The 24835-nt window shown below is 50.2% G+C and overlaps 6 protein-coding genes across 6 annotated transcripts; 5 read left to right on the top strand and 1 right to left on the bottom strand.

Annotated features, from left to right (window-relative positions):
- Positions 1-1295: 1295 nt before the first annotated feature.
- H6S33_007800 (uncharacterized protein) lies at positions 1296-4877 on the top strand (the record flags this gene model as incomplete). The annotated part of the gene is made up of 1 exon (XM_044839153.1): positions 1296-4877. The coding sequence occupies one exon, from the start codon at positions 1296-1298 to the stop codon at positions 4875-4877; it is 3582 nt and encodes a 1193-aa protein (XP_044688673.1).
- A 951-nt stretch (positions 4878-5828) lies between these two features.
- H6S33_007799 (uncharacterized protein) lies at positions 5829-7996 on the top strand (the record flags this gene model as incomplete). The annotated part of the gene is made up of 2 exons (XM_044839152.1): positions 5829-7706; positions 7763-7996. 2 exons carry the CDS (start codon positions 5829-5831, stop codon positions 7994-7996), a joined length of 2112 nt encoding a protein of 703 aa, XP_044688672.1.
- A 300-nt stretch (positions 7997-8296) lies between these two features.
- Positions 8297-11878, top strand: H6S33_007798 (uncharacterized protein; the record flags this gene model as incomplete). The annotated part of the gene is made up of 1 exon (XM_044839151.1): positions 8297-11878. The coding sequence occupies one exon, from the start codon at positions 8297-8299 to the stop codon at positions 11876-11878; it is 3582 nt and encodes a 1193-aa protein (XP_044688671.1).
- Positions 11879-13074: 1196 nt separating this feature from the next.
- On the top strand, positions 13075-17764 carry H6S33_007797 (uncharacterized protein; the record flags this gene model as incomplete). Its single annotated transcript, XM_044839150.1, has 5 exons — positions 13075-13103; positions 13133-13659; positions 13736-14583; positions 15110-15521; positions 15615-17764. 5 exons carry the CDS (start codon positions 13075-13077, stop codon positions 17762-17764), a joined length of 3966 nt encoding a protein of 1321 aa, XP_044688670.1.
- A 976-nt stretch (positions 17765-18740) lies between these two features.
- H6S33_007796 (uncharacterized protein) lies at positions 18741-21124 on the bottom strand (the record flags this gene model as incomplete). The annotated part of the gene is made up of 2 exons (XM_044839148.1): positions 18741-19262; positions 19340-21124. 2 exons carry the CDS (start codon positions 21122-21124, stop codon positions 18741-18743), a joined length of 2307 nt encoding a protein of 768 aa, XP_044688669.1.
- Positions 21125-22177: 1053 nt separating this feature from the next.
- H6S33_007795 (uncharacterized protein) lies at positions 22178-23640 on the top strand (the record flags this gene model as incomplete). The annotated part of the gene is made up of 3 exons (XM_044839147.1): positions 22178-22344; positions 22412-22792; positions 22860-23640. The coding sequence occupies 3 exons, from the start codon at positions 22178-22180 to the stop codon at positions 23638-23640; spliced, it is 1329 nt and encodes a 442-aa protein (XP_044688668.1).
- Between the last annotated feature and the right edge of the window lie 1195 nt (positions 23641-24835).

Below are 24835 nucleotides of genomic sequence, written 5' to 3'. Positions count from 1 at the left end.
TTCATCCGGCAATGTGAGAATGTGTTCTCCATTGAAAGCCTGTCATTTACCTCTGAGGAGGTTAAGATCCGATATGCGGGCAACTTGATGGAAGGAGAGGCAGCGATCCGATGGTATGAAGCATACCACAATTCAATTGATCAAGCCTCCGCCAACCGCCTTGCTGGAATACCGGTAACTTTGGATCTGAGATGGAAGCGCTGGGATTCCTTTGTGGATGCTTTTAGAGCAGCCTTCGGTGAAGCCATCTCTCGAGACGATGCTGTAGCCCAATGGAATACCCTTACCCACACAGTTCGAGGAGGAATTGATCTCTTCCTGAATACTATTATTCAGCTGATGTGGAAGACTGGCTATGAGGGTCAGTTGGTGGATGATAAGATCAACAATTCCCTCCTTGCGGACCTAGGCATGAGTTGGGCTCTTTTCAATCCCAAGCCAAAGTCCTTGATGGAGCGGATAGCTGCTCTAAGAGAGTTAGGGCACACCCATGAGAGGTACCAAGGGATGGCAGCTGAGAAAGCGCCCCCTCGGACCAAGAAAGATCCTCCTGCTCAGAAGGACCAGCAGCCTAAGAGGAAAAGAGAAGCTGCGAGCTCCTCCGGACCTCAGAAGACTCCTGGACCTAAAGACAAAGCGGTGGAACTAAAGGGTATCCCGGGGGATATTCTAGAAGAAAGAAGGAAAGCAGAAGTATGCTTGAAGGTATGACCTTTCGGTACTCCCTATTGGTAGAGTGCATAGACTGACTTGTGCAATAGTGCGGCAAGTCCAGACACAAATGGACCGATTGTTGGTCAAGAGAACCTACTGTTGTCCGAGTGGCAGCAGTGAGAGTACAAAAGCGGAAAAGAGGGAAGGGTAGTTCCAACTCTCAGAAGAAAGCTAAAGTGGCTGCTGTGGTAGCAGAAGATCCACTTGTTGTACTCCCGGAGGTTACAGAAGATTTTGTTTTGCAGCCTGAGCAAGACTCGGACAATGAAATCCTCTGGTAGAAAAGTGTCTGTTTGGGTCTATGTTTACTAGTTTTCTTTTATATGGGTTTTGGGTTTCTATGTTTCTCTTGAATAAATTATGATTGTGTTTCCGCCTATTTGATTGCTCAAAGCACTCTGAGGATGGGTTTAAGACCCGAAACAGCTGGTCTGTCAGTGCTCTACCAAAGTTACATTTTGCTACCAAGACACTTCCGAACCGCTGCTAGAAAAGACTACTACACAATATATCTGCTATATGACCGCTTGGGAATAGAACCAAAGGATCTCTGATCTTAGTAGTGCCCGAAGCTATTAGCTATGTTGAAAAGACAAAGAGAAACAAGTTCAGAACCCGCTGTTAAGCAAAGAAGGTTGGAACAGAGGCTTCCCTCCTTACCAGTACATGGAAAAAGACCTATATTAAAGGCAGGACTGTCATGGACGGTCAAAGGAAAGGATGAAGGCGCCCAAGGGTCTTTTCTGTTTGACACCGGTTGTACAGGAGCTATCCTCAACCAGAGTTTTGTCAGGAAACATGGAATTCCCTTAGTGCGGCGGGATCAACCTCTGACAATGTTTGATGCTCAAGGAGATGTCATGATGGGAGGAGGCGAGTATTACACTCACCCGGTCCGCATGACTATGGGAGATCATAAAGAGACACTCCGATGGGAGGTGGCTACACTGGAAGAAGGAATGACCGGTTACCTGCCAATTAGTTGGGCTAGGAAGCATAACCCGGACATCAATTGGGAACTCAACACCATGAGCTGGAGGAGTGACTACTGCAAGCAGAATTGTCTCCCAGCGGCCACCAAGATTGAACTGATCTCTCCATACCAAATATTGGAAGAAGAAGAGACAGTCTATCAATTGGTTGGTTCAGTATGGCACGATGAGGACGGAGGTGATATTGCTGAGAAAATACACCACCTATACCGGGATTGGGCTGATGTGTTCAGTCAAGAGAAGATTGAGGAAATGCCGCCGCATTCCCATAATGATCTGAAGATCAAACTCTTGCCTGGGACCGCTCCCCCATTTGGCCCGCTATACCCATGCTCCGCTCCAGAGTTGAAGGCCCTCCGAGAGTACCTGGACAAAGAGTTGTCTTCAGGAAAGATCTCTAGATCGAATAGCCCTGCTGCGGCGCCCATACTGTTCATTCCTAAGAAGGATGGGACATTGCGGATTTGTGTGGACTACAGAGGATTGAACAAGGTCACTGTCAAGGACAAGTACCCGCTGCCTATCATGAGTGAGCTCAGAGACAGGTTGTTCAATGCCAAGATCTTCACAAAGATAGACCTGAAGAATGGCTTCAATTTGATCAGGATAGCCGAAGGTGATGAGTGGAAAACCGCTTTCAGAACCCGCTATGGACTGTATCAGTATAATGTGATGCCATTTGGCCTATGCAATGCTCCCTCCGCTTTCCAGGCAATGATCAATGATGTGCTAAAGGAACTACTGGATGAAGGAGTAGTTGTCTATATCGATGACATCCTCATCTACTCGGAGACTGAGAAAGAGCATGAGCTATTGGTCAAGAAGGTACTACAGAAGCTTAGGGAAGCTAAGCTCTGTGCCTCGATCAATAAGACATCCTTCCATGTCCGAGAAGTAGAATACCTAGGCTATCATATCTCGGAACAAGGAGTATCTATGTCAGAAGACAAGGTGGAGGCAGTTAAGGAATGGCCGGTCCCTGAGAATATCAAGGCAGTACAGGCATTCCTCGGATTTGCAAACTTCTATCGCCGCTTTATTGAAGGCTTCAGTAAGGTTTGCAAACCACTAACTGACCTCCTGCAAAAAGACAAGAAATGGTATTGGACAGCAGCACATGAGCAGGCCTTTGAAGAACTCAAGAGGCTGTTCACAAGCGCTCCAATCCTTCTTCACTTTGACCCTAGTAGGAGAACGGTGGTCGAGACAGATGCCAGTGATTTTGCCAAGGGAGCAGTGCTCTCTCAGTATGGGGACGATGGAAAGCTACATCCGGTGGCATTCTATTCTAAGAAGTTCTCCCCTGCTGAGATCAACTATGACATTCATGATAAGGAAATGGGAGCTATTGTAGCCTCTTTCCGGGAATGGGAACACATGCTCAAATCTTGTGAGCAAGAGATCACGGTTTTTACAGACCACAAGAATTTGGAGTACTTTAACTCTACCAAAGTTCTCACTAGGCGGCAAGCTAGATGGTCTGAAGATCTCGCAGGCTACAATTTTAAAGTTGTCTACAGACCGGGAGAAAAGAATGGCAAGACTGATGTGCTATCTAGGCGCTGGGATCACCGCCTTGGAGAGGGAGGTGAAACTCTGCAGCCGGAGCCACAGATCTTTTTTAGGCCAGGTCAATTGGTTTTGGATCCTGCAAAGCTAGCGGCTGTCAGGGTGAATCAATTGCAGAATACATTCTTAGAGCACCTATACACGGCTGCTAAAGAGGATAGTTTCTGGCAGGAATTGCACCGCTCTCTGGTTGAAAGGAAACCAAATTTGGACCAGAACTTGTCGGTCAAGAACGGTCTCATCTTCTACAAAAATAGATGGTATATACCCAAGGATAAGAAGCTTCAGATGGAAATACTGTCCGATACCCATGACTCTAAGGTGGCTGGTCATTTTGGCCAATTTAAGACACTAGAGCGGGTGAAAAACAACTTCTTTTGGCCCAACATGGATAAGGATGTTGAGGAATATGTCCGGAGCTGTGACAGCTGCCAGAGGAATAAGACCTCAAGACACAAGAAGTTTGGTATGCTCCAACCGTTGGAGATACCCTATCGGCCATGGACTTCCATCTCTATGGACTTCATTGTGGGATTACTGGAATCTAGTGGGTTTACAAAGATCTGGGTAATAGTGGACCGTTTTTCGAAGATGGCACACTACATCCCTCTTCCTACCCTCAATAAGACGGAAGATTTGGCTAAGTTGTTCTTGAAGGAAGTTTGGAGACTCCATGGTTTACCTGATGACATAGTCTCGGACAGAGATAGCAGGTTCATCTCTCACTTTTGGCAATCTCTCATGAATCTCCTCAATGTGAAGCTGAAGATGTCCACATCTTTCCACCCCCAAACGGACGGTCAAACAGAAAGAGTTAACCAGACCCTGGAACATTACTTGCGGAGTTATTGTTCATATCAACAGGATGACTGGGCAGAACTCTTGCCTTTGGCAGAGTATGCATATAACTCGGCGGTCTCTGAGTCTACCAAAGTATCGGCTTTCTATGCCAACTATGGATATGAACCCAGGACCAACTGGCCGGCCCCAAAGGAAGGAGTAGAATGGAACAATCCAGCGAGCGAGGTCATGATATCTCAATGGGAATCTATCTGGCAGGCTATGAACGCCAGCTTGGGTAAAGCTAGATTAAGGATGGCCCGGTGGTATGATGCTCATGCCCTGGCACCGCCTGAAATCAAGCCCGGAGATGAAGTAATGTTGGACCGGCGCAATGTGCAAACAAAGCGGCCTTTGGGAAAATTGGATCAGAAGAAGATGGGACCTTTTAAGGTCTTAGAAGCTATTGGTACCCGTGCCTACAAGCTCTCTCTTCCCCCTCAAATGGGAATCCACCCGGTCTTTCATGTCTCTCTTCTGGAACCTTACCGAGCACCGGTAGATCCTGAGAGAAGAGTTCCACCACCGGAACCCGAGGAGATTGAAGGAGAACAGAACTGGGTTGTCCGAGAGGTAGCTGATAGCCGGGTCAATAAGAAAAGGAGACGAGTGGAATACCTAGTGCTGTGGGAAGGTTATGAAAACGAGGATGCTACATGGGAACCTTGGGAGCATCTCAAGAAGAGTGCTGAAAAAGCCCTTCGGGATTTCCATATGAGGTATCCTAAGAAACCCAAGGACAAGCGGATTGTTGGGGTGTAGATTATTCCCTCTTGGGTTTTCATTTCCTTGCATATCATGGAGTTTCTTGTCATATAGAATGAATGGTAATAGAATGGTTATAGATCTCGGAGACCAAGATCCTGGAAGAGGGGAGTGGTGTAACGGAGCCATTTCAACTGTCTGGTGTATGAGTACACACAGGGCCCGGTTACATGCTGAGAGTTATTGTTAGAAGCCAGTTGCACGGTGATATGCAAGTACCGGCAGTGTGGTTAGCTACCAGCTGTTAGAGTAACTACATTCCGGGCGCTAGGAAGGGGATCTATTCATGGGAGCAATGACTGACGAGTCTATGCCTCGCCAGTGTCTAGAAGATCGGCCAGAGTGAAGCTCTGATTGTCCGGTGATCCACTGTATCCTCGGAGCATTGTAAGTCCGCCGAAGGGCAGGGACTATGCTAGGGAAGTCTACAATAAGCGGAAACTCTACAGCAATGATTAAGCTTACACCTGAGCGGCAGCTCATCCATGCAGGTCCTCGGTTGTGTGGCAACCAAGGCTGCAGGTGTCATAAAGGCTTTGACTAAGGGTGGTTGCCTTGGGTATCGGAAACACCTGCTGACGCTTAGAGAAAAGCGGGGTAGCGGTGGTATTGTTTTCCGGTACTGAGGGAAGGCCCACCGGAACTTAGTAAAGGAGTTAGGAGCAGAGGACAGAGGCCTTTGGAGTATAAGTACTCAGGCTCATTCTCGCCCTTCAGTCCTGTTCTCTCCAGTCTTCATCGAAAAGAAAAACCAAGTTCTTATCGGTAGCAGAGCCCTTAAAGATTATTGAGTTCTAGCGATAGTATCTTTGAATAATCTGCAACCTGATTGTCTATCTTGCACGGCCGTCCCTATTCTATACAAATCTATTTCTCTTAGAAAGGACCCCCGTTACAGATAATCTTTAAGGCTCAAATCACCTTCAGATTATTCTTCCTCTATACAAAATGTCCGCCCTCTCGGCTCCCGATGCACCCCTTCAGATTGAATGGCAGCCGGTGCCCCTACAGCTTGATGCCACCGGGCAGACACAGCTTGTTAAGAAGCCCAGGACCGCTCTACAGGCCTACATCCCCGGTTGTGAGCCTGCCTGGCAAGATACCGACGAGATTTCCGCCCAACAGTTCTTCACAGAGCTCCAGACCTACCTCCAGCACAGCCTGCAGAATCAGTTGACCCGGGGCAGTCAGGCCCTACTCCTTGTACAAGAGCGCCAGGCAGCACAGAATGCTCTGATGGCAGAAGCTCTTGAGTACATGAGGATGGAGGTCAACTCTGTTCAGGAAGAACTCCGGAAGTATGTGGAGAAAGATGAACTGAATGCCGATGCCATGGAGATTGAGTGGACAAACCCGGCCACTCCACCAGACTTTGTTGCTGAGATACAGAAAGCTCTTGATGAAGGAAGACTGGTGGTGGCTAGACCAGCAACTCCGGCACCAAATCCCGTCTCCAGGTCCTCTTCTAGGGCAGCCACCAGGACAATGCAGCGGAGGGCCAGCCCCTTCGCAGCATTTCCGGTCCGATCCACCAGGAGAGTCATCCCTATTGTGCAGCCAGCGGTGGGGGCTTCGCCCTTACCACCTAGCCGCTTCGGTGGAACACACCCACTCCTTGGAGGAGCTGACCGATCCTTTGATTATGAAGGAGAATTCTTCTCAGGTGCAGGCCGAGGACCTCCCAGTCCGCTAGCCAGAAACCCGGGAAGGTTCACCATGTCTGGGGCCGCTCAACCAGCAGCAACCTCACCATTGGCCAGCAATCCGGCACCAGTGGCACCTGTGGCCCCTTCTGCTCAGTCCGCCGCTCCCCCGCCAGCTGATGTGCAGGGTGGAAGCGGTGGAAACCAGAACCCTCCACCTCCTGCGGGCCGTGCTCCTGCTCCTGGAGACTCAGACAGTTCTGACAGTTCAGACTCGGAACCAGAAGGTGGTGATAGAAGAAGGTGGCGGAGATATCTTAAGAAGAAATTGGCAAAGCAACAGAAGGATCTGTTTGCTATGATGTCTCAGCAGTACCAACCTCCGGCCACCTCTCACCCTTCTACCTCTACCAGAGCTCGAGAACCAAAGGCACCACCACCCTCCAAATTCCAGGGCAAAGCGGAGCAAGTGGAGACCTTCATCCGGCAATGTGAGAATGTGTTCTCCATTGAAAGCCTGTCATTTACCTCTGAGGAGGTTAAGATCCGATATGCGGGCAACTTGATGGAAGGAGAGGCAGCGATCCGATGGTATGAAGCATACCACAATTCAATTGATCAAGCCTCCGCCAACCGCCTTGCTGGAATACCGGTAACTTTGGATCTGAGATGGAAGCGCTGGGATTCCTTTGTGGATGCTTTTAGAGCAGCCTTCGGTGAAGCCATCTCTCGAGACGATGCTGTAGCCCAATGGAATACCCTTACCCACACAGTTCGAGGAGGAATTGATCTCTTCCTGAATACTATTATTCAGCTGATGTGGAAGACTGGCTATGAGGGTCAGTTGGTGGATGATAAGATCAACAATTCCCTCCTTGCGGACCTAGGCATGAGTTGGGCTCTTTTCAATCCCAAGCCAAAGTCCTTGATGGAGCGGATAGCTGCTCTAAGAGAGTTAGGGCACACCCATGAGAGGTACCAAGGGATGGCAGCTGAGAAAGCGCCCCCTCGGACCAAGAAAGATCCTCCTGCTCAGAAGGACCAGCAGCCTAAGAGGAAAAGAGAAGCTGCGAGCTCCTCCGGACCTCAGAAGACTCCTGGACCTAAAGACAAAGCGGTGGAACTAAAGGGTATCCCGGGGGATATTCTAGAAGAAAGAAGGAAAGCAGAAGTATGCTTGAAGGTATGACCTTTCGGTACTCCCTATTGGTAGAGTGCATAGACTGACTTGTGCAATAGTGCGGCAAGTCCAGACACAAATGGACCGATTGTTGGTCAAGAGAACCTACTGTTGTCCGAGTGGCAGCAGTGAGAGTACAAAAGCGGAAAAGAGGGAAGGGTAGTTCCAACTCTCAGAAGAAAGCTAAAGTGGCTGCTGTGGTAGCAGAAGATCCACTTGTTGTACTCCCGGAGGTTACAGAAGATTTTGTTTTGCAGCCTGAGCAAGACTCGGACAATGAAATCCTCTGGTAGAAAAGTGTCTGTTTGGGTCTATGTTTACTAGTTTTCTTTTATATGGGTTTTGGGTTTCTATGTTTCTCTTGAATAAATTATGATTGTGTTTCCGCCTATTTGATTGCTCAAAGCACTCTGAGGATGGGTTTAAGACCCGAAACAGCTGGTCTGTCAGTGCTCTACCAAAGTTACATTTTGCTACCAAGACACTTCCGAACCGCTGCTAGAAAAGACTACTACACAATATATCTGCTATATGACCGCTTGGGAATAGAACCAAAGGATCTCTGATCTTAGTAGTGCCCGAAGCTATTAGCTATGTTGAAAAGACAAAGAGAAACAAGTTCAGAACCCGCTGTTAAGCAAAGAAGGTTGGAACAGAGGCTTCCCTCCTTACCAGTACATGGAAAAAGACCTATATTAAAGGCAGGACTGTCATGGACGGTCAAAGGAAAGGATGAAGGCGCCCAAGGGTCTTTTCTGTTTGACACCGGTTGTACAGGAGCTATCCTCAACCAGAGTTTTGTCAGGAAACATGGAATTCCCTTAGTGCGGCGGGATCAACCTCTGACAATGTTTGATGCTCAAGGAGATGTCATGATGGGAGGAGGCGAGTATTACACTCACCCGGTCCGCATGACTATGGGAGATCATAAAGAGACACTCCGATGGGAGGTGGCTACACTGGAAGAAGGAATGACCGGTTACCTGCCAATTAGTTGGGCTAGGAAGCATAACCCGGACATCAATTGGGAACTCAACACCATGAGCTGGAGGAGTGACTACTGCAAGCAGAATTGTCTCCCAGCGGCCACCAAGATTGAACTGATCTCTCCATACCAAATGTTGGAAGAAGAAGAGACAGTCTATCAATTGGTTGGTTCAGTATGGCACGATGAGGACGGAGGTGATATTGCTGAGAAAATACACCACCTATACCGGGATTGGGCTGATGTGTTCAGTCAAGAGAAGATTGAGGAAATGCCGCCGCATTCCCATAATGATCTGAAGATCAAACTCTTGCCTGGGACCGCTCCCCCATTTGGCCCGCTATACCCATGCTCCGCTCCAGAGTTGAAGGCCCTCCGAGAGTACCTGGACAAAGAGTTGTCTTCAGGAAAGATCTCTAGATCGAATAGCCCTGCTGCGGCGCCCATACTGTTCATTCCTAAGAAGGATGGGACATTGCGGATTTGTGTGGACTACAGAGGATTGAACAAGGTCACTGTCAAGGACAAGTACCCGCTGCCTATCATGAGTGAGCTCAGAGACAGGTTGTTCAATGCCAAGATCTTCACAAAGATAGACCTGAAGAATGGCTTCAATTTGATCAGGATAGCCGAAGGTGATGAGTGGAAAACCGCTTTCAGAACCCGCTATGGACTGTATCAGTATAATGTGATGCCATTTGGCCTATGCAATGCTCCCTCCGCTTTCCAGGCAATGATCAATGATGTGCTAAAGGAACTACTGGATGAAGGAGTAGTTGTCTATATCGATGACATCCTCATCTACTCGGAGACTGAGAAAGAGCATGAGCTATTGGTCAAGAAGGTACTACAGAAGCTTAGGGAAGCTAAGCTCTGTGCCTCGATCAATAAGACATCCTTCCATGTCCGAGAAGTAGAATACCTAGGCTATCATATCTCGGAACAAGGAGTATCTATGTCAGAAGACAAGGTGGAGGCAGTTAAGGAATGGCCGGTCCCTGAGAATATCAAGGCAGTACAGGCATTCCTCGGATTTGCAAACTTCTATCGCCGCTTTATTGAAGGCTTCAGTAAGGTTTGCAAACCACTAACTGACCTCCTGCAAAAAGACAAGAAATGGTATTGGACAGCAGCACATGAGCAGGCCTTTGAAGAACTCAAGAGGCTGTTCACAAGCGCTCCAATCCTTCTTCACTTTGACCCTAGTAGGAGAACGGTGGTCGAGACAGATGCCAGTGATTTTGCCAAGGGAGCAGTGCTCTCTCAGTATGGGGACGATGGAAAGCTACATCCGGTGGCATTCTATTCTAAGAAGTTCTCCCCTGCTGAGATCAACTATGACATTCATGATAAGGAAATGGGAGCTATTGTAGCCTCTTTCCGGGAATGGGAACACATGCTCAAATCTTGTGAGCAAGAGATCACGGTTTTTACAGACCACAAGAATTTGGAGTACTTTAACTCTACCAAAGTTCTCACTAGGCGGCAAGCTAGATGGTCTGAAGATCTCGCAGGCTACAATTTTAAAGTTGTCTACAGACCGGGAGAAAAGAATGGCAAGACTGATGTGCTATCTAGGCGCTGGGATCACCGCCTTGGAGAGGGAGGTGAAACTCTGCAGCCGGAGCCACAGATCTTTTTTAGGCCAGGTCAATTGGTTTTGGATCCTGCAAAGCTAGCGGCTGTCAGGGTGAATCAATTGCAGAATACATTCTTAGAGCACCTATACACGGCTGCTAAAGAGGATAGTTTCTGGCAGGAATTGCACCGCTCTCTGGTTGAAAGGAAACCAAATTTGGACCAGAACTTGTCGGTCAAGAACGGTCTCATCTTCTACAAAAATAGATGGTATATACCCAAGGATAAGAAGCTTCAGATGGAAATACTGTCCGATACCCATGACTCTAAGGTGGCTGGTCATTTTGGCCAATTTAAGACACTAGAGCGGGTGAAAAACAACTTCTTTTGGCCCAACATGGATAAGGATGTTGAGGAATATGTCCGGAGCTGTGACAGCTGCCAGAGGAATAAGACCTCAAGACACAAGAAGTTTGGTATGCTCCAACCGTTGGAGATACCCTATCGGCCATGGACTTCCATCTCTATGGACTTCATTGTGGGATTACCGGAATCTAGTGGGTTTACAAAGATCTGGGTAATAGTGGACCGTTTTTCGAAGATGGCACACTACATCCCTCTTCCTACCCTCAATAAGACGGAAGATTTGGCTAAGTTGTTCTTGAAGGAAGTTTGGAGACTCCATGGTTTACCTGATGACATAGTCTCGGACAGAGATAGCAGGTTCATCTCTCACTTTTGGCAATCTCTCATGAATCTCCTCAATGTGAAGCTGAAGATGTCCACATCTTTCCACCCCCAAACGGACGGTCAAACAGAAAGAGTTAACCAGACCCTGGAACATTACTTGCGGAGTTATTGTTCATATCAACAGGATGACTGGGCAGAACTCTTGCCTTTGGCAGAGTATGCATATAACTCGGCGGTCTCTGAGTCTACCAAAGTATCGGCTTTCTATGCCAACTATGGATATGAACCCAGGACCAACTGGCCGGCCCCAAAGGAAGGAGTAGAATGGAACAATCCAGCGAGCGAGGTCATGATATCTCAATGGGAATCTATCTGGCAGGCTATGAACGCCAGCTTGGGTAAAGCTAGATTAAGGATGGCCCGGTGGTATGATGCTCATGCCCTGGCACCGCCTGAAATCAAGCCCGGAGATGAAGTAATGTTGGACCGGCGCAATGTGCAAACAAAGCGGCCTTTGGGAAAATTGGATCAGAAGAAGATGGGACCTTTTAAGGTCTTAGAAGCTATTGGTACCCGTGCCTACAAGCTCTCTCTTCCCCCTCAAATGGGAATCCACCCGGTCTTTCATGTCTCTCTTCTGGAACCTTACCGAGCACCGGTAGATCCTGAGAGAAGAGTTCCACCACCGGAACCCGAGGAGATTGAAGGAGAACAGAACTGGGTTGTCCGAGAGGTAGCTGATAGCCGGGTCAATAAGAAAAGGAGACGAGTGGAATACCTAGTGCTGTGGGAAGGTTATGAAAACGAGGATGCTACATGGGAACCTTGGGAGCATCTCAAGAAGAGTGCTGAAAAAGCCCTTCGGGATTTCCATATGAGGTATCCTAAGAAACCCAAGGACAAGCGGATTGTTGGGGTGTAGATTATTCCCTCTTGGGTTTTCATTTCCTTGCATATCATGGAGTTTCTTGTCATATAGAATGAATGGTAATAGAATGGTTATAGATCTCGGAGACCAAGATCCTGGAAGAGGGGAGTGGTGTAACGGAGCCATTTCAACTGTCTGGTGTATGAGTACACACAGGGCCCGGTTACATGCTGAGAGTTATTGTTAGAAGCCAGTTGCACGGTGATATGCAAGTACCGGCAGTGTGGTTAGCTACCAGCTGTTAGAGTAACTACATTCCGGGCGCTAGGAAGGGGATCTATTCATGGGAGCAATGACTGACGAGTCTATGCCTCGCCAGTGTCTAGAAGATCGGCCAGAGTGAAGCTCTGATTGTCCGGTGATCCACTGTATCCTCGGAGCATTGTAAGTCCGCCGAAGGGCAGGGACTATGCTAGGGAAGTCTACAATAAGCGGAAACTCTACAGCAATGATTAAGCTTACACCTGAGCGGCAGCTCATCCATGCAGGTCCTCGGTTGTGTGGCAACCAAGGCTGCAGGTGTCATAAAGGCTTTGACTAAGGGTGGTTGCCTTGGGTATCGGAAACACCTGCTGACGCTTAGAGAAAAGCGGGGTAGCGGTGGTATTGTTTTCCGGTACTGAGGGAAGGCCCACCGGAACTTAGTAAAGGAGTTAGGAGCAGAGGACAGAGGCCTTTGGAGTATAAGTACTCAGGCTCATTCTCGCCCTTCAGTCCTGTTCTCTCCAGTCTTCATCGAAAAGAAAAACCAAGTTCTTATCGGTAGCAGAGCCCTTAAAGATTATTGAGTTCTAGCGATAGTATCTTTGAATAATCTGCAACCTGATTGTCTATCTTGCACGGCCGTCCCTATTCTATACAAATCTATTTCTCTTAGAAAGGACCCCCGTTACAGTACTCTAGTTCTTTTGACAAGAGGCACATTGAAATCAGCAGCAGAAGACAGAAGGATACTGGACAGTGGGTGTTGAGGGAACCAGTGGTTCAGGAATGGTACGGGGGGAATCCGCAAAATCGACTCCTTTGGGCCTACGGTATTCGTACGTATTAGATTACCTATCAATTCCATATATATAATCTAAATACTAATGAGACGAATTCTATTTGCTTAGCTGGCGCTGGAAAAACATTTATCAGGTGCGTTTATCTGCCACAGTTGATTAATGTGTATATATATACATAGTTTAATTATGCCCTCTGGCCATGACTTTATCCTAAAGTATCCAGCTAACTTCTGCACGCTTCCAGCTCTCTTTTGATTGATTATCTTCAAGACCAGGCAGCAAAGGTAAACGTTAACCATGGGGTAGCCTATATTTATTTCAATTATCAGGAACAAGACCAGCAAGAACCAAGAGCTTTCCTTGCAAGCCTTGTAAAGCAGCTCGCCTGCCGGTTGGAGAGTCTACCCAAGGAAATCGAAGAATTGTACGAAAGACTGGAAAAGAGGCACGGAAGACCAACCATCGAAGATTTATCCGCAATTCTCTTTAAGTTATCAAAATCCTTTACGCGGACCTTTATTATATGCGACGCCTTGGACGAATGCGATCCGGAGAAGCAACGCAAAAGACTCTTGCCATTATTCCACCAAATGGCAAAGAATGATATATATGTCTTTCTTACCAGTCGAGAATACCCTGAAGATATCCAGGTATCACTCCAAAGTTCTGCTAGCGCAAGGATCAGGCTCTGGGCAAAGGAAGAAGACATCACCTTCTATATCAAACAAAAGATAGAAGATAGCCCTAGAGCTAAACGTCTTGTTGAACAAGGTAACTGCCAAGATGAAATCATCTTGCAGCTACAGAAGTGTGCCAATGGGATGTAAGTACAAACCCCGCAAAACAGCTAGGAGGGAGTGGCCAGAGGGGGTGCTATGGCAGGGAATTGGAATGAAGCGTCTTGGGGCCCCCTATTCCACAATTACCAAAATCCTCAAACTGCCCAAGTCAACCCTTGCCAATGCCATGGCAAGGTATGAGAAGACTGGTCAGGTTAAATCCACACACAGGCATGAGAGACCCAAAATCACTACTGTTAGAGATGATAGACAGCTTCTCATCTGCAGTAGACGTGAGAGGACAATCACATATGAGCAACTCCGCCAGGAATTCGCAGTGCAAATTTCAGCTAGCACAATCAAGAGGAGGCTAGCTACATTTGGTGTCCACAAGCACATCATGGCTGAGAGACCCAAGCTGACCCCATATGATGCAAGAAGAAGGCTACGGTGGTGCATTGCATACAGACATTGGGATATCAGAAGGTGGAGGAGGGTGGTGTGGAGTGATGAGTGCAGTGTTGAGAAATATGCAGATCCATATGTCTCTTGGGCATTCAGAACTGCAAAGGAAAAATGGCTTCCCGAGTGTGTTAAAGGTGTTAGGAAGTCAGGAGGGGTGTCAAAGATGATGTGGGCATGCTTTGCCGGGGAATTGAAGGGGACCTGTAATGGGGGTATGGTGGGTGAAGGGGGGAGGACAAATGCAGAGGCATATGTCAGGACTCTTGAGTTCTGTCTCCTGGATTTTTTGGCAGAGCTACAGGAGAAGGGTATCAGACCAATCTTCATGCATGACAACGCTAGGGTACATACCGCCGACCTTACAACTCAATGGTTGGAGCAGCATGGGGTTGAAGTTCTTGAGGACTGGCCTGCCTATTCACCTGATTTGAACCTCATTGAGCATGTTTGGGTACACCTCAAGAGACTCTACCATCAGCATTACCCCCATTTAGTATATGATACTAGATCACCTCAAGTAATTAAGCCCCTCATGGAGGAAGCTCTTATTCATTGCTGGGAACTGTTACCTGATGAGTTATTTGGTAGGCTGGTTGAAAGTATGCCTAGGAGAATTGAGGCTGTTATAAAGGCAAAGGGTTGGTACACAAGATATTAAATGTCAAATTATTTTTATTTATCTACTATTTAACAACTATAAAAAAAACCGGCTCTCCAAGGGATCAATTGGGGTTGCTGTGGTGGTAGTCGTGATGGCGCGGGTGATGGTTCGGGCGGGTCGAAGCCGTTGCGATGCCGCCCCTGACCGTCACGGCTGGCCTACAACTATACATACATACATGATATGAAGGCCGGCATGGCCGAACATATCCGCCGCATTCAAGTTGTCTGATTTATTATTATTATAAACTACATAACTGATCCATGAGTCTAGGTTTTTACTTGTGCATTTTCACATCGAATATTTATGCCGGCAGACCACCGTCAAACAGATATTAGAAGAGCTTTACAGGCTTGAAAACTCTGCTAGAGAAGATCACCCCATGGACCCCACGTATAACAACGCACTTGATGCTCTTCGGGCGCAACCCAAGGGCTGTAGAGAACTGGCCTTCAAGGTCCTCACATGGCTTGTCCGGGCTCGACGGATTCTCACAGTCCGCGAACTCCAATTGGCCGTGTCTGTATCAATGAGCGGGGATTGTACCACCTTTGACAATTCCGCTTTACCGGATAGAAATATATTACTTGATGTTTGTGCCAGCTTGGTAATGGTTGATGAAAAGGAGGATACCATTCGGCTTGTCCATTACACTGTTCAAGAATATCTTCTCAGAAACGCCATAATATCCAATGACATAGACTCAAACTCCATGATCACGACTGCCTGTATTACGTTCCTCTCACTTGACATATTTCTTCAGGGCCCGTGTACCTCAGATAAGTCTCTGCAGGATCGATGGAACTTATACCCGTTTTTAGACTACGCCGCAAAACAGTTATCTTCCCACCTCGGAGGATGTAATGAGGCATTATCAACTGGGCCTATTTCGCGGTTTCTCAGCGAGAAAGGCAATATAGCATCTTATGTTCAAGCACTTTCTGTTCAAAGAGGGCCCGGGAGGGAGGGAGCCTATGGTATTTATCCCAAAGGACAGGAGGCGTTACATGTAGCTGCAGCTCTTGGGCATAACTCAGCTACTCGAATGCTTCTTGAGAGCGGTGCCAATGTCTCGGCAACAGACGATTTCGGACGGACACCACTGCCCTGGGCAGCCTTCGGGGGACACGAACAAATTATTAAATTGTTGATTGAGAAAGGTGCAGACGTCTCTACCAGAGACAAAGTTGGAATCACGGCATTTGAAAGGGCAGAAAGGAAAGGGCATAGATCAGTGACTAGGCTGCTAGAAAATCCAAAGAAACCTCCGGGCCTGATGGAGCGCTTAAGGAAGACTGTGGAGTTAGGGTGTTTAGAAGAGGTAGAATTACTCCTTGAAGCTGAAGGAGGCATCGACAGATGGTGCATGCGCAAGATGCTCCACATTGCGGCAGAATTTGGACATGAACCAGTGGTCCGGCTACTGCTCGAGAAAGGCGCCGATATCTCCTCTACAGATAATACTGGACGGAATGCACTCCACATTTCAGCATCAAGAGGACATGAACCAGTGGTCCGGCAACTGCTCGAGAAAGGTGCTGATATCTCCTCTTCAAATAAGGACGGATTGAATGCACTCCACCGTGCAGCAGAACTTGGACATGAAAAAGTGGTCCGGCTACTGCTCGAGAAAGGTGCCGATATCTCCTCTTCAAATAAGGACGGATGGAATGCACTCCACCTTGCAGCAGGGTATGGACATGAACTAGTGGTCCGGCTACTGCTCGGGGGAGGTGCCGATATCTCCTCTACAGATAATACTGGATGGAATGCACTCCACATTTCAGCATCAAGAGGACATGAACTAGTGGTCCGGCTACTGCTCGAGAAAGGTGCTGATATCTCTACAGGTAATGATGGACGGAATGCACTCCACCTTGCAGTATCAAATGGAAATGAACCAGTGGTCCGGCAACTGCTCGAGAAAGGTGCTGATATCTCCTCTTCAAATAAGGACGGATTGAATGCACTCCACCGTGCAGCAGAACTTGGACATGAAAAAGTGGTCCGGCTACTGCTCGAGAAAGGTGCCGATATCTCCTCTTCAAATAAGGACGGATGGAATGCACTCCACCTTGCAGCAGGGTATGGACATGAACTAGTGGTCCGGCTACTGCTCGGGGGAGGTGCCGATATCTCCTCTACAGATAATACTGGATGGAATGCACTCCACATTTCAGCATCAAGAGGACATGAACTAGTGGTCCGGCTACTGCTCGAGAAAGGTGCTGATATCTCTACAGGTAATGATGGACGGAATGCACTCCACCTTGCAGTATCAAATGGAAATGAGCCAGTGATCCGGCTCCTGCTCGAGAAAGGTGCCGATATCTCCTCTTCAAATAGTGAGGGATGGAATGCACTCCACCGTGCAGTAGAACTTGGACATGAACAAGTGGTCCGGCTACTGCTCGAGAAAGGTGCTGATATCTCCTCTTCAAATAAGGACGGATGGAATGCACTCCACCGTGCAGTAGAACTTGGAGATGAAAAAGTGGTCCGGCTACTGCTCGAGAAAGGTGCCGATATCTCCTCTTCAAATAGTGACGGATGGAATGCACTCCACCTTGCAGCAGAACTTGGACATGAACAAGTGGTCCGGCTCCTACTCGAGAAAGGTGCTGATATCTCCTCTTCAAATAAGGACGGATGGAATGCACTCCACCTTGCAGCAGAATATAGACATGAGCCAGTGGTCCGGCTCCTGCTCGAGAAAGGTGCTGATATCTCCTCTTCAAATAAGGACGGATGGAATGCACTCCACCTTGCAGCAGAATATGGACATGAGCCAGTGGTCCGGCTCCTGCTCGAGAAAGGCGCCGATATCTCCCCTGTAACTCACAGAGGATCCAAGGCAGACAAACTTGCAGCGTCGAATGGGTTTGAATCAATAGCTCAGCTACTGCGCGAAAAAAATGCGAGGGGAACGGGCGAGGCAATAGCGGCGAAGGATATCACGCATACATCATAGGGTCTGGTGAGTAATAAACAGTGGGCCTCTATATATCTAGCCCTGCTACTCAGTTGAATCGTCCCTCGCTGACGGTTTACCTCTTGTAGAAATACTGGAGCTTAGACACATATGCGCGTTGATTTCGAAGTCGGTTACGGCTGTGTGTCGGATTTACGATCTTCTCTTCGAGGGGGGGGGGGGCTTATTTGTAGGCTGGTAACAACATGTAGCGGTCGATGAAGGACAACAATGACAGTCGGTGGATTGAAGGAGCGGGTACTTGGGTACATGTAGTCGAGGGAGAGGGCATGTGGTCTGTTGTAGCATGTAGTGGGGCGATATCGGTGTTTGTTATGGATTTCTTACATAGTTAACTAGAATGCTCTGTTCTTTGCAATGAATTATGTCTTACCAGTTTATCTATACTGAAACTACTTCGTAACATATGCATAAAGCTAACCAGCAGGCAACGGATCAAGATGTACATGTAGTTCCTACACGTATCCGCCTCTAGCGTAACGCCCATTGCAATGGGATCTGTAGCTATGTAGACACATGTACGTAGTAGTAGCTAGTGCGTGGTACCGGTGTTGCTCGCCCGCGGATGCCAAGACCGAGTGATCATTCATGATTATCACTCCTTGTTGGCGAGCTCTAGCTAGGTGCGTTCTCGGCACAGGTACACTGCACTACGTACGTTGGATAAGTGTTGATTGAGTCTAGTTATCATTATGGATAAGGATATTCATACAATAAGAGTAACAATGCCTTGCCCCTCCCTGTCTAAAGAAAGAAAGAAATAAAGGAAAAAAAACAAGAGGAAGAAGAAGAAGGATATAAAACGAAATAGTGAAAGAATAGTACTAGTAAAGGATAATAATAGTAAAAAAAAAAAAAAAAAAAATAGTACTAAAAAAAAAAATACTAAAAACCCTCCCTCACCAACTAACTAACTAACCAACCAGCCAAACAAACAACAAAAGCGAAACACCCACTACACCCCCTCCTCCCTCCCCACCCACAATCCCTCCGCCCCCGCCCACGCCAGCACCTCCCCCGCACTCCCCACCTCCCCACCCCCAAACCTCCTCTTCCGCGGGTCAATCCCCGCCACGATCCTCTCGACCGCCTCAAACGCCCCCTTCTCCCCGTCCCCGGCGATCCTGCGCCCGCGCGGCAGCCCCTTGCGCCGCAGCAGCACGCACGCAAGATAGTGCAGCCAGAACACGTTGGTGCGCGGCGCGTACACGTCCCAGTTGATGTCCTCCTCGTCCGGCGGGACGAGCCCCGACGAGAGGTGCGTCCGCATGAAGCGGTAGATGTCGAATTGGTAGTCGCCTTTGCCGCTGAAGAGGGCGGGGTCGTCGAGCGGGGCGAAGTGGGCTCGTGGTGTGGTGGTGGAGGTGCTGGGGAGCGGGGGGCAGAGGGCCCGCGAGAGGGTGTAGTCGATTAGGGAGACTTTGAGCCCCGTGGGGCGGCGCTGGATCACGATGTTGCCGTAGTGAAGATCACGATGCTATCCCACATTAGTTCCCCATCCATAACAGCAGACAACAGACAGCATATATCAGTAGGCGGGACAAAACAACATACCTCAAACTCGCACCCCTCCCCCCCCGCCAGCGCCTCCGCCACCTGCCAAAACACATCCAGCGCCTCCCGCCACCCCTTCAACTCAAAATGCTCCAGATCCACGCCCCCCATCTCCAGCCCCACCACGGCCCACCACTGGCCCTCGCCGTAGAACTCGGGCCGCTCATTCTCGCTGCCGCGCAGCTCCTCATACTCGTCCCAGCAGCGCATCAGCGCCTCGGGGAAGTACCCGCGGCACACGTGCGCGCCGTGGAAGCCGATGAAGCCCCTGTGCGAGGCCATGGTGCGCGTGATGCTGACTTCTTGCAGGATGGATGTGAGCGTGCATTGGTCGGCGGCGGCGAAGGGGATGATTTTTAGGACGGTGGTGCGGGAGGAGGGGGAGGAGGGGGTGAGGGGCGTGGAGAGGAAGACTTCGCTGTAGGAGGCTTCGCCGAGCTTGGTGATTGTGTGGGTTGTCTGCAGGGCGGTGATGTAGTCCGTGAAGTCCAGGACCGTGGGCGTCGTGCAGAGGCTCAACAGCTCTTCGATCGCCGCATCGTCAACGTAGTACTCGACCTCATCCTCTTCATACTCCCTTTCCCCCTCCTGCTCCTCCTCCTCCGCATCGAGCTCCGTCAGCTCCGACGTATCGCTCCCCGCACACCCCCTCTCCACCTCCTCCACCTGCACCCCGCCCTTCATCCCCCCGAGCTCCAAAACCTCCTCCAGCCCAATCGTAACCCGCCGCATCTTCTCCAGCATCTCCCTCTCGTCTCCCCGCTCCTTGCCATCCTCCCACACCTTGATGTCCACCCCCACCCCCGAGCCGGGCCGCTCGCGCACAAGCGGGCTCACAACCGACGCCCGCTTCTTCCGCACCCCGTTCTTTCTTGCCGGCGACTCGATCGGCGTTATAGCCCGCTCTTTCAGCGCCTCCCGCGGCGACCCCGGCACACCGGTCGGCGTGCGTGTACGGCGGGCAGGTGGATGGGAGCCGGGGGAGGAGGCGGTGGAGGCGGGGAGGTCGTTCTCTTTATCGGATGTCTCTGGCGCGCTGGGCGTCGTGGCGGGCGTCAGGGTGGGCGTGGGCGTGAGCAAGGCGAGGATGTTGGCTTCGAGCTCTTCGTACTCGGGCGTGCCGGGGATGTCGACGAGGTCGTCTTCGGAGTCGTCGTCTTCGGAGTCGGAGTCGGAGTCGGAGCGGGCGAGGCTGGGCTTGGGACGCCGCCGGGTGCTGTGCGGGGAGGTTACGGTGACGGCGATGCCGGGGGCGGAGTAGGTGTCGCTGTAGGTGTCGGACTCGGACTCGGAGTCGGAGTCGGGGGATGCGGCGGCGGTGGTGGTGCCGTTGGTGGCGGTGTTTGTTCGGTTTCTGACGGCGGGAGCAGTGGCTTTTCCATTGCCGTTGCCATTGAGATTGCCATTCTTCCCACTACTCCCACGCCCGCTGTGTTTCTCCTCTTCATCGTCTTCCTCATCCTCATCCTTCCCTCTACCACCCACTTGGTCCTCGTCATCATCTGAATCTGAATCTGAATCCAAATCCAACACCGCCGGCCTTCCCTTTCCACCACTGCCCCCATTCACACTACCACTTCTCCCACCGTTCCCACTACTAGCACTAGCACTACCACTACCGCTCCCTCCCGCAGCCCCGGCAGTAGCAGTAGTATTAGCAGCAGTAGGAGCTGTAGAAGCAGCAGTCGCAGCAGGCACAGCAGCGTTCCACAGGTCCCTCGCGAACCACCCCGAGACGTGCGCCGTGACCTTCTTGCCGTATGTTTTCTTTGGCTTGCCCGACATTGCTTTCTGCTTGCTGTGTGTGTATGCTATCTTTATTGTTTCTGTTGATTGTGGATGTGTGAATAATTGCAGCAGTGTTGTGGTGGTGGGGTGAGGATCGGGGTTGTGTGCAGTTCTGCTCCAGGGATGGATGGATGGGTGGGAACCGTGGGGTAAACAGACAGCCAGACAGACAGGGGTTTGTTTGCTGCACAGGACAGGGGTTGGTGGTGGTGGTGGTTGCCGGGGCGACGGCGGGTTAGGGTTGCTGTGTGTGGAGAAGAAGGGTGCGGGAAAGAAGGGTGCGGGAAAGAAGGGTGCGGGATAGGGGCGAGGACGGGAGTGGCGATAGACAGATAGGGGCAATGATTAGAGCGTGGCTAACTGGAAGTAACTAATAGTAACAGTAACAGTAATACAGCAATAGTAACGGTAATACAGCAATGGTAACGGTAATAGTAGCGGTAATAGCAGTAGCCAGAAGGGTGCCCACTTGGCATGCACCCCCCCCCCCCCAAGCGTTCCCGACGGCACCGCCGCACCACCGCTGCTGTTTTCCAGAAGCCTTCCTTTCTGGATCTCTATGTACTCGCAATTTCACAGCGTTTCCGGACGCAACTGCTATTGCATACACAGAAAAAACCCGCCAAGGCTATCTTTTGTATGGCATGCAATAGTGGTCGCGTCCGGAAACGTCAAAAAACTACGAGTAGACTGTGTGACTGCCTATCTGCTCTATTGCTGTAGCTACGTATATTCTGTCTATCTATGTATCTCTCTGTCTACAACAACTACTATATTCCCCCCTTGCTCCCGCTGCAGGGAAACAGCCAGGCAGGTCTCGTGCTACACACCGTACCCGAGACAAGCCCACGGCCAAACCCCATCCGAGCCCTTCCCCGTGGCGCAGGATCGATCCCCAGCCAGCTCTCCATCCACACACACAAGCACATGGAGGTGTAGAGTATATATACTAGATAACCCCCCCCCCCCCCCACAACCACCACCGCTGCGAGCCCCTTCCCCGCATAGCTACTACTTGGCTACATACCCCCGATATTACTCAACTCCGCCATGGACCGCATCAGAAAATGGTTTTCGCAGAGAGAAACACAGGCCTACACGGCCTTGCCCTCGGACCCTGACGCCTCCACGCTCACCCCCGCCGACACCGACGACAGCCTCCCCGGCCCCGTCTCAAAGTTCCAGTACTTTGTCTTCTGCCTCCTCGGATGCGCCATGTAAGCCCCTCTTCCCCTTCACTCCCCCCCCACCCCCAAAACGAAGACCAAAAACTAACACCCCCAGGCTGTGGAGCTGGAACATGTTCATGGCCTGCGCAACGTACTTCCAACGGCGCTTCGACGGCAGCGACTTCCTTCTGACCAACTTCCAGTCGCTGATCCTCGTCTTCTCGACGATGACCAACCTGATAGGGTCCTACTGGCTGTCCAAGCGCCAGGCGACGGCCGACTACCCGCGCCGCATCTGGCTATCGCTTGTGTTCAACTGCGGGCTCACGGCGGTTCTGGCCGCGAGCACGGTGATGTGGGTGGTGGGTCCCGCAAGCTATATCGTTGTCGTGCTGCTTTGCGTGGTGGTGGCGGCGTGGAGCACGGCCTTGTCGCAGAACGGCGTGTTTGCGTTTGTGAATACGTTTGGGGGCGTGTATATGCAGGCTGTTATGACGTGCGTGTTTCCTCCTCTCTAGTTTGAAGGTGGTTTGAAGATCGGTGCTGACTGGATGATATGACAGCGGACAAGCCATCGCCGGGGTCCTCCCCGCAATCGCGCAAATCGTCACCGTCGTCTTAGTCCCCACCAACGACTCCCAAGCCGCCTCCCCCAAGTCCGCATTCCTCTACTTCCTCACCGCCACCTTCATCTCCGCCCTCTCCCTCCTCCTCTTTTTCGCCCTCCTCGCCCGCCACTCCGACACCCCCGCCAAGCTCCCCACCGACACCCCCGCCACAGCACCCCTCGAAGCCCCGACACCCCCGCACAGAAAAGAAGTCGGCCTCTGGACCCTCTTCAAGAAACTCAGATATCTCGCGACCGCTCTGTGGCTAACCTTCTTTGTCACTATGGCTTTCCCGGTCTACACACAAGTCATCGTCTCCGTCCGCCCCCTCACCCCAGATACCCCGCGCCTGTTTACGCCAGACGTGTTCATCCCGCTCTCCTTCCTGATCTGGAACCTAGGCGACCTGTCCGGCCGCATCCTGTGCGGCGTATACCAGTGGCGCGGGCGCGCCGAAGGGCTGGCCCTGTTGGCGCTGGCGAGAATCGTGTTTGTGCCCGCGCTGGCGGCGTGTAATGTGAGGGGCGAGGGCGCATTGGTGGACAGTGATTTGTGGTACTGGTTGGTCCAGTTTGCGTTTGGCGTGTCGAGTGGGTGGATAGGGAGCTGTGCGATGATCAGGGCGCCGGAGGTGGTGGAGAAGGAGGAGAGAGAGGCGGTGGGTGGCTTTATGGGGCTGTGTTTGGTGGTGGGGTTGGCGGCGGGGAGTGCGGCGAGTTTTTGGCTGGGGGCGTAGTGTAGCAGTGTAATAGTGCGGGGGCGGGTTTTAGATTGTGGGTTTGGCCTGTGGGTTTGCTTTTGTATGGGTACTTTTCTTTTGTCTGTGTGTTTTGTGTCTGTGTATTTCTTTTTTCTTTTGTCTGTACTTTTTGTTTCTGGTAGCATTACTGTGTTAGTATTCTTATTCTTAGATCCAATCCTTTTTTTATAGCCTAGCTAGCTAGTTAGCATAGATAGAAATGGGAAACGTATGCATAGCTATTTTATTGGCCCTTCTGGGTTCTTTGTAGACTTTGAGAGAAGTGGAAACCTTACCTACTTTCTTCGATGATATTCGCTTGTGGTGAACCTCTACCTATTCACACACCATCACTCGGCTCCTCGGCACCTCATCCGCCGACCATCAGCGCCCTAGCTATCACAGTAGTCACCATATCAGTAGATAGATCCGTCGACCCACTCGCATCAAGCACAAGCATAGGCATGAAATACCGGTTTCAAAGTCAGCAATAGCTTATGTGATGTACACAGGCTCAATTAAACTAAGATCTAGTACGCACCAGCGAAAGAGAGATACCGCAGCTCAACTTATAGGCCATAAAACGAACACCTAGGCATCCCTGCATATGTAGCTGTTTACAGCCATGTAGTGCAGGCCGTGTGTTCAATAGCTATGGCGGGAATAGTTATTGGATGAAAAGGGAGATCTAGATTTCCTGCCTTTATATAACATCATTGAGGACAGATTGCCACGCCACCTATTTCTTGCCATAAGTCCAGTTATAGTATATGCAGCGAATAGTCACGTATGCCCTATTGCCTCTTGACCTGTTATTAGAGCCCCATTGTTTACAGATAGCTGGCTATGTATATGTCCTTAACCGACCTTCACGTGTCTACTTGAAACCCCCGCAACGTGTTTTAACACTCACATGTCTCGCGATGTCCGTGTGTATGTACATGTATGTATGTGTCTCGCCACTCCATAGCATGTTCTTACTGTGGCGGGGCCACTATGGGGGCTGTGAGGGGCTGGTTGTGGTTTGCGGGATCCGGGAGTAGGGCGTCATAGGGTGTCACTCGCGTGATGAGTGGGTGCGATGAGTCATGGGATGTCACTCGGTGTTGTTTTTGCGTGGAGAACCCCGCCCCGGGGGGGGGGGGGTGGGGGTGGCTACTTGACTGGCTAGTACATACATGTATATCCGGAC

Source organism: Morchella sextelata (assembly GCF_020137385.1).
Source record: "Morchella sextelata strain SCLS chromosome Unknown scls_24, whole genome shotgun sequence".
NCBI lineage: Eukaryota > Fungi > Ascomycota > Pezizomycetes > Pezizales > Morchellaceae > Morchella > Morchella sextelata.
Note: the sequence above shows the minus strand (reverse complement) of the source record. Positions and strands in the feature narration are given on the sequence as shown.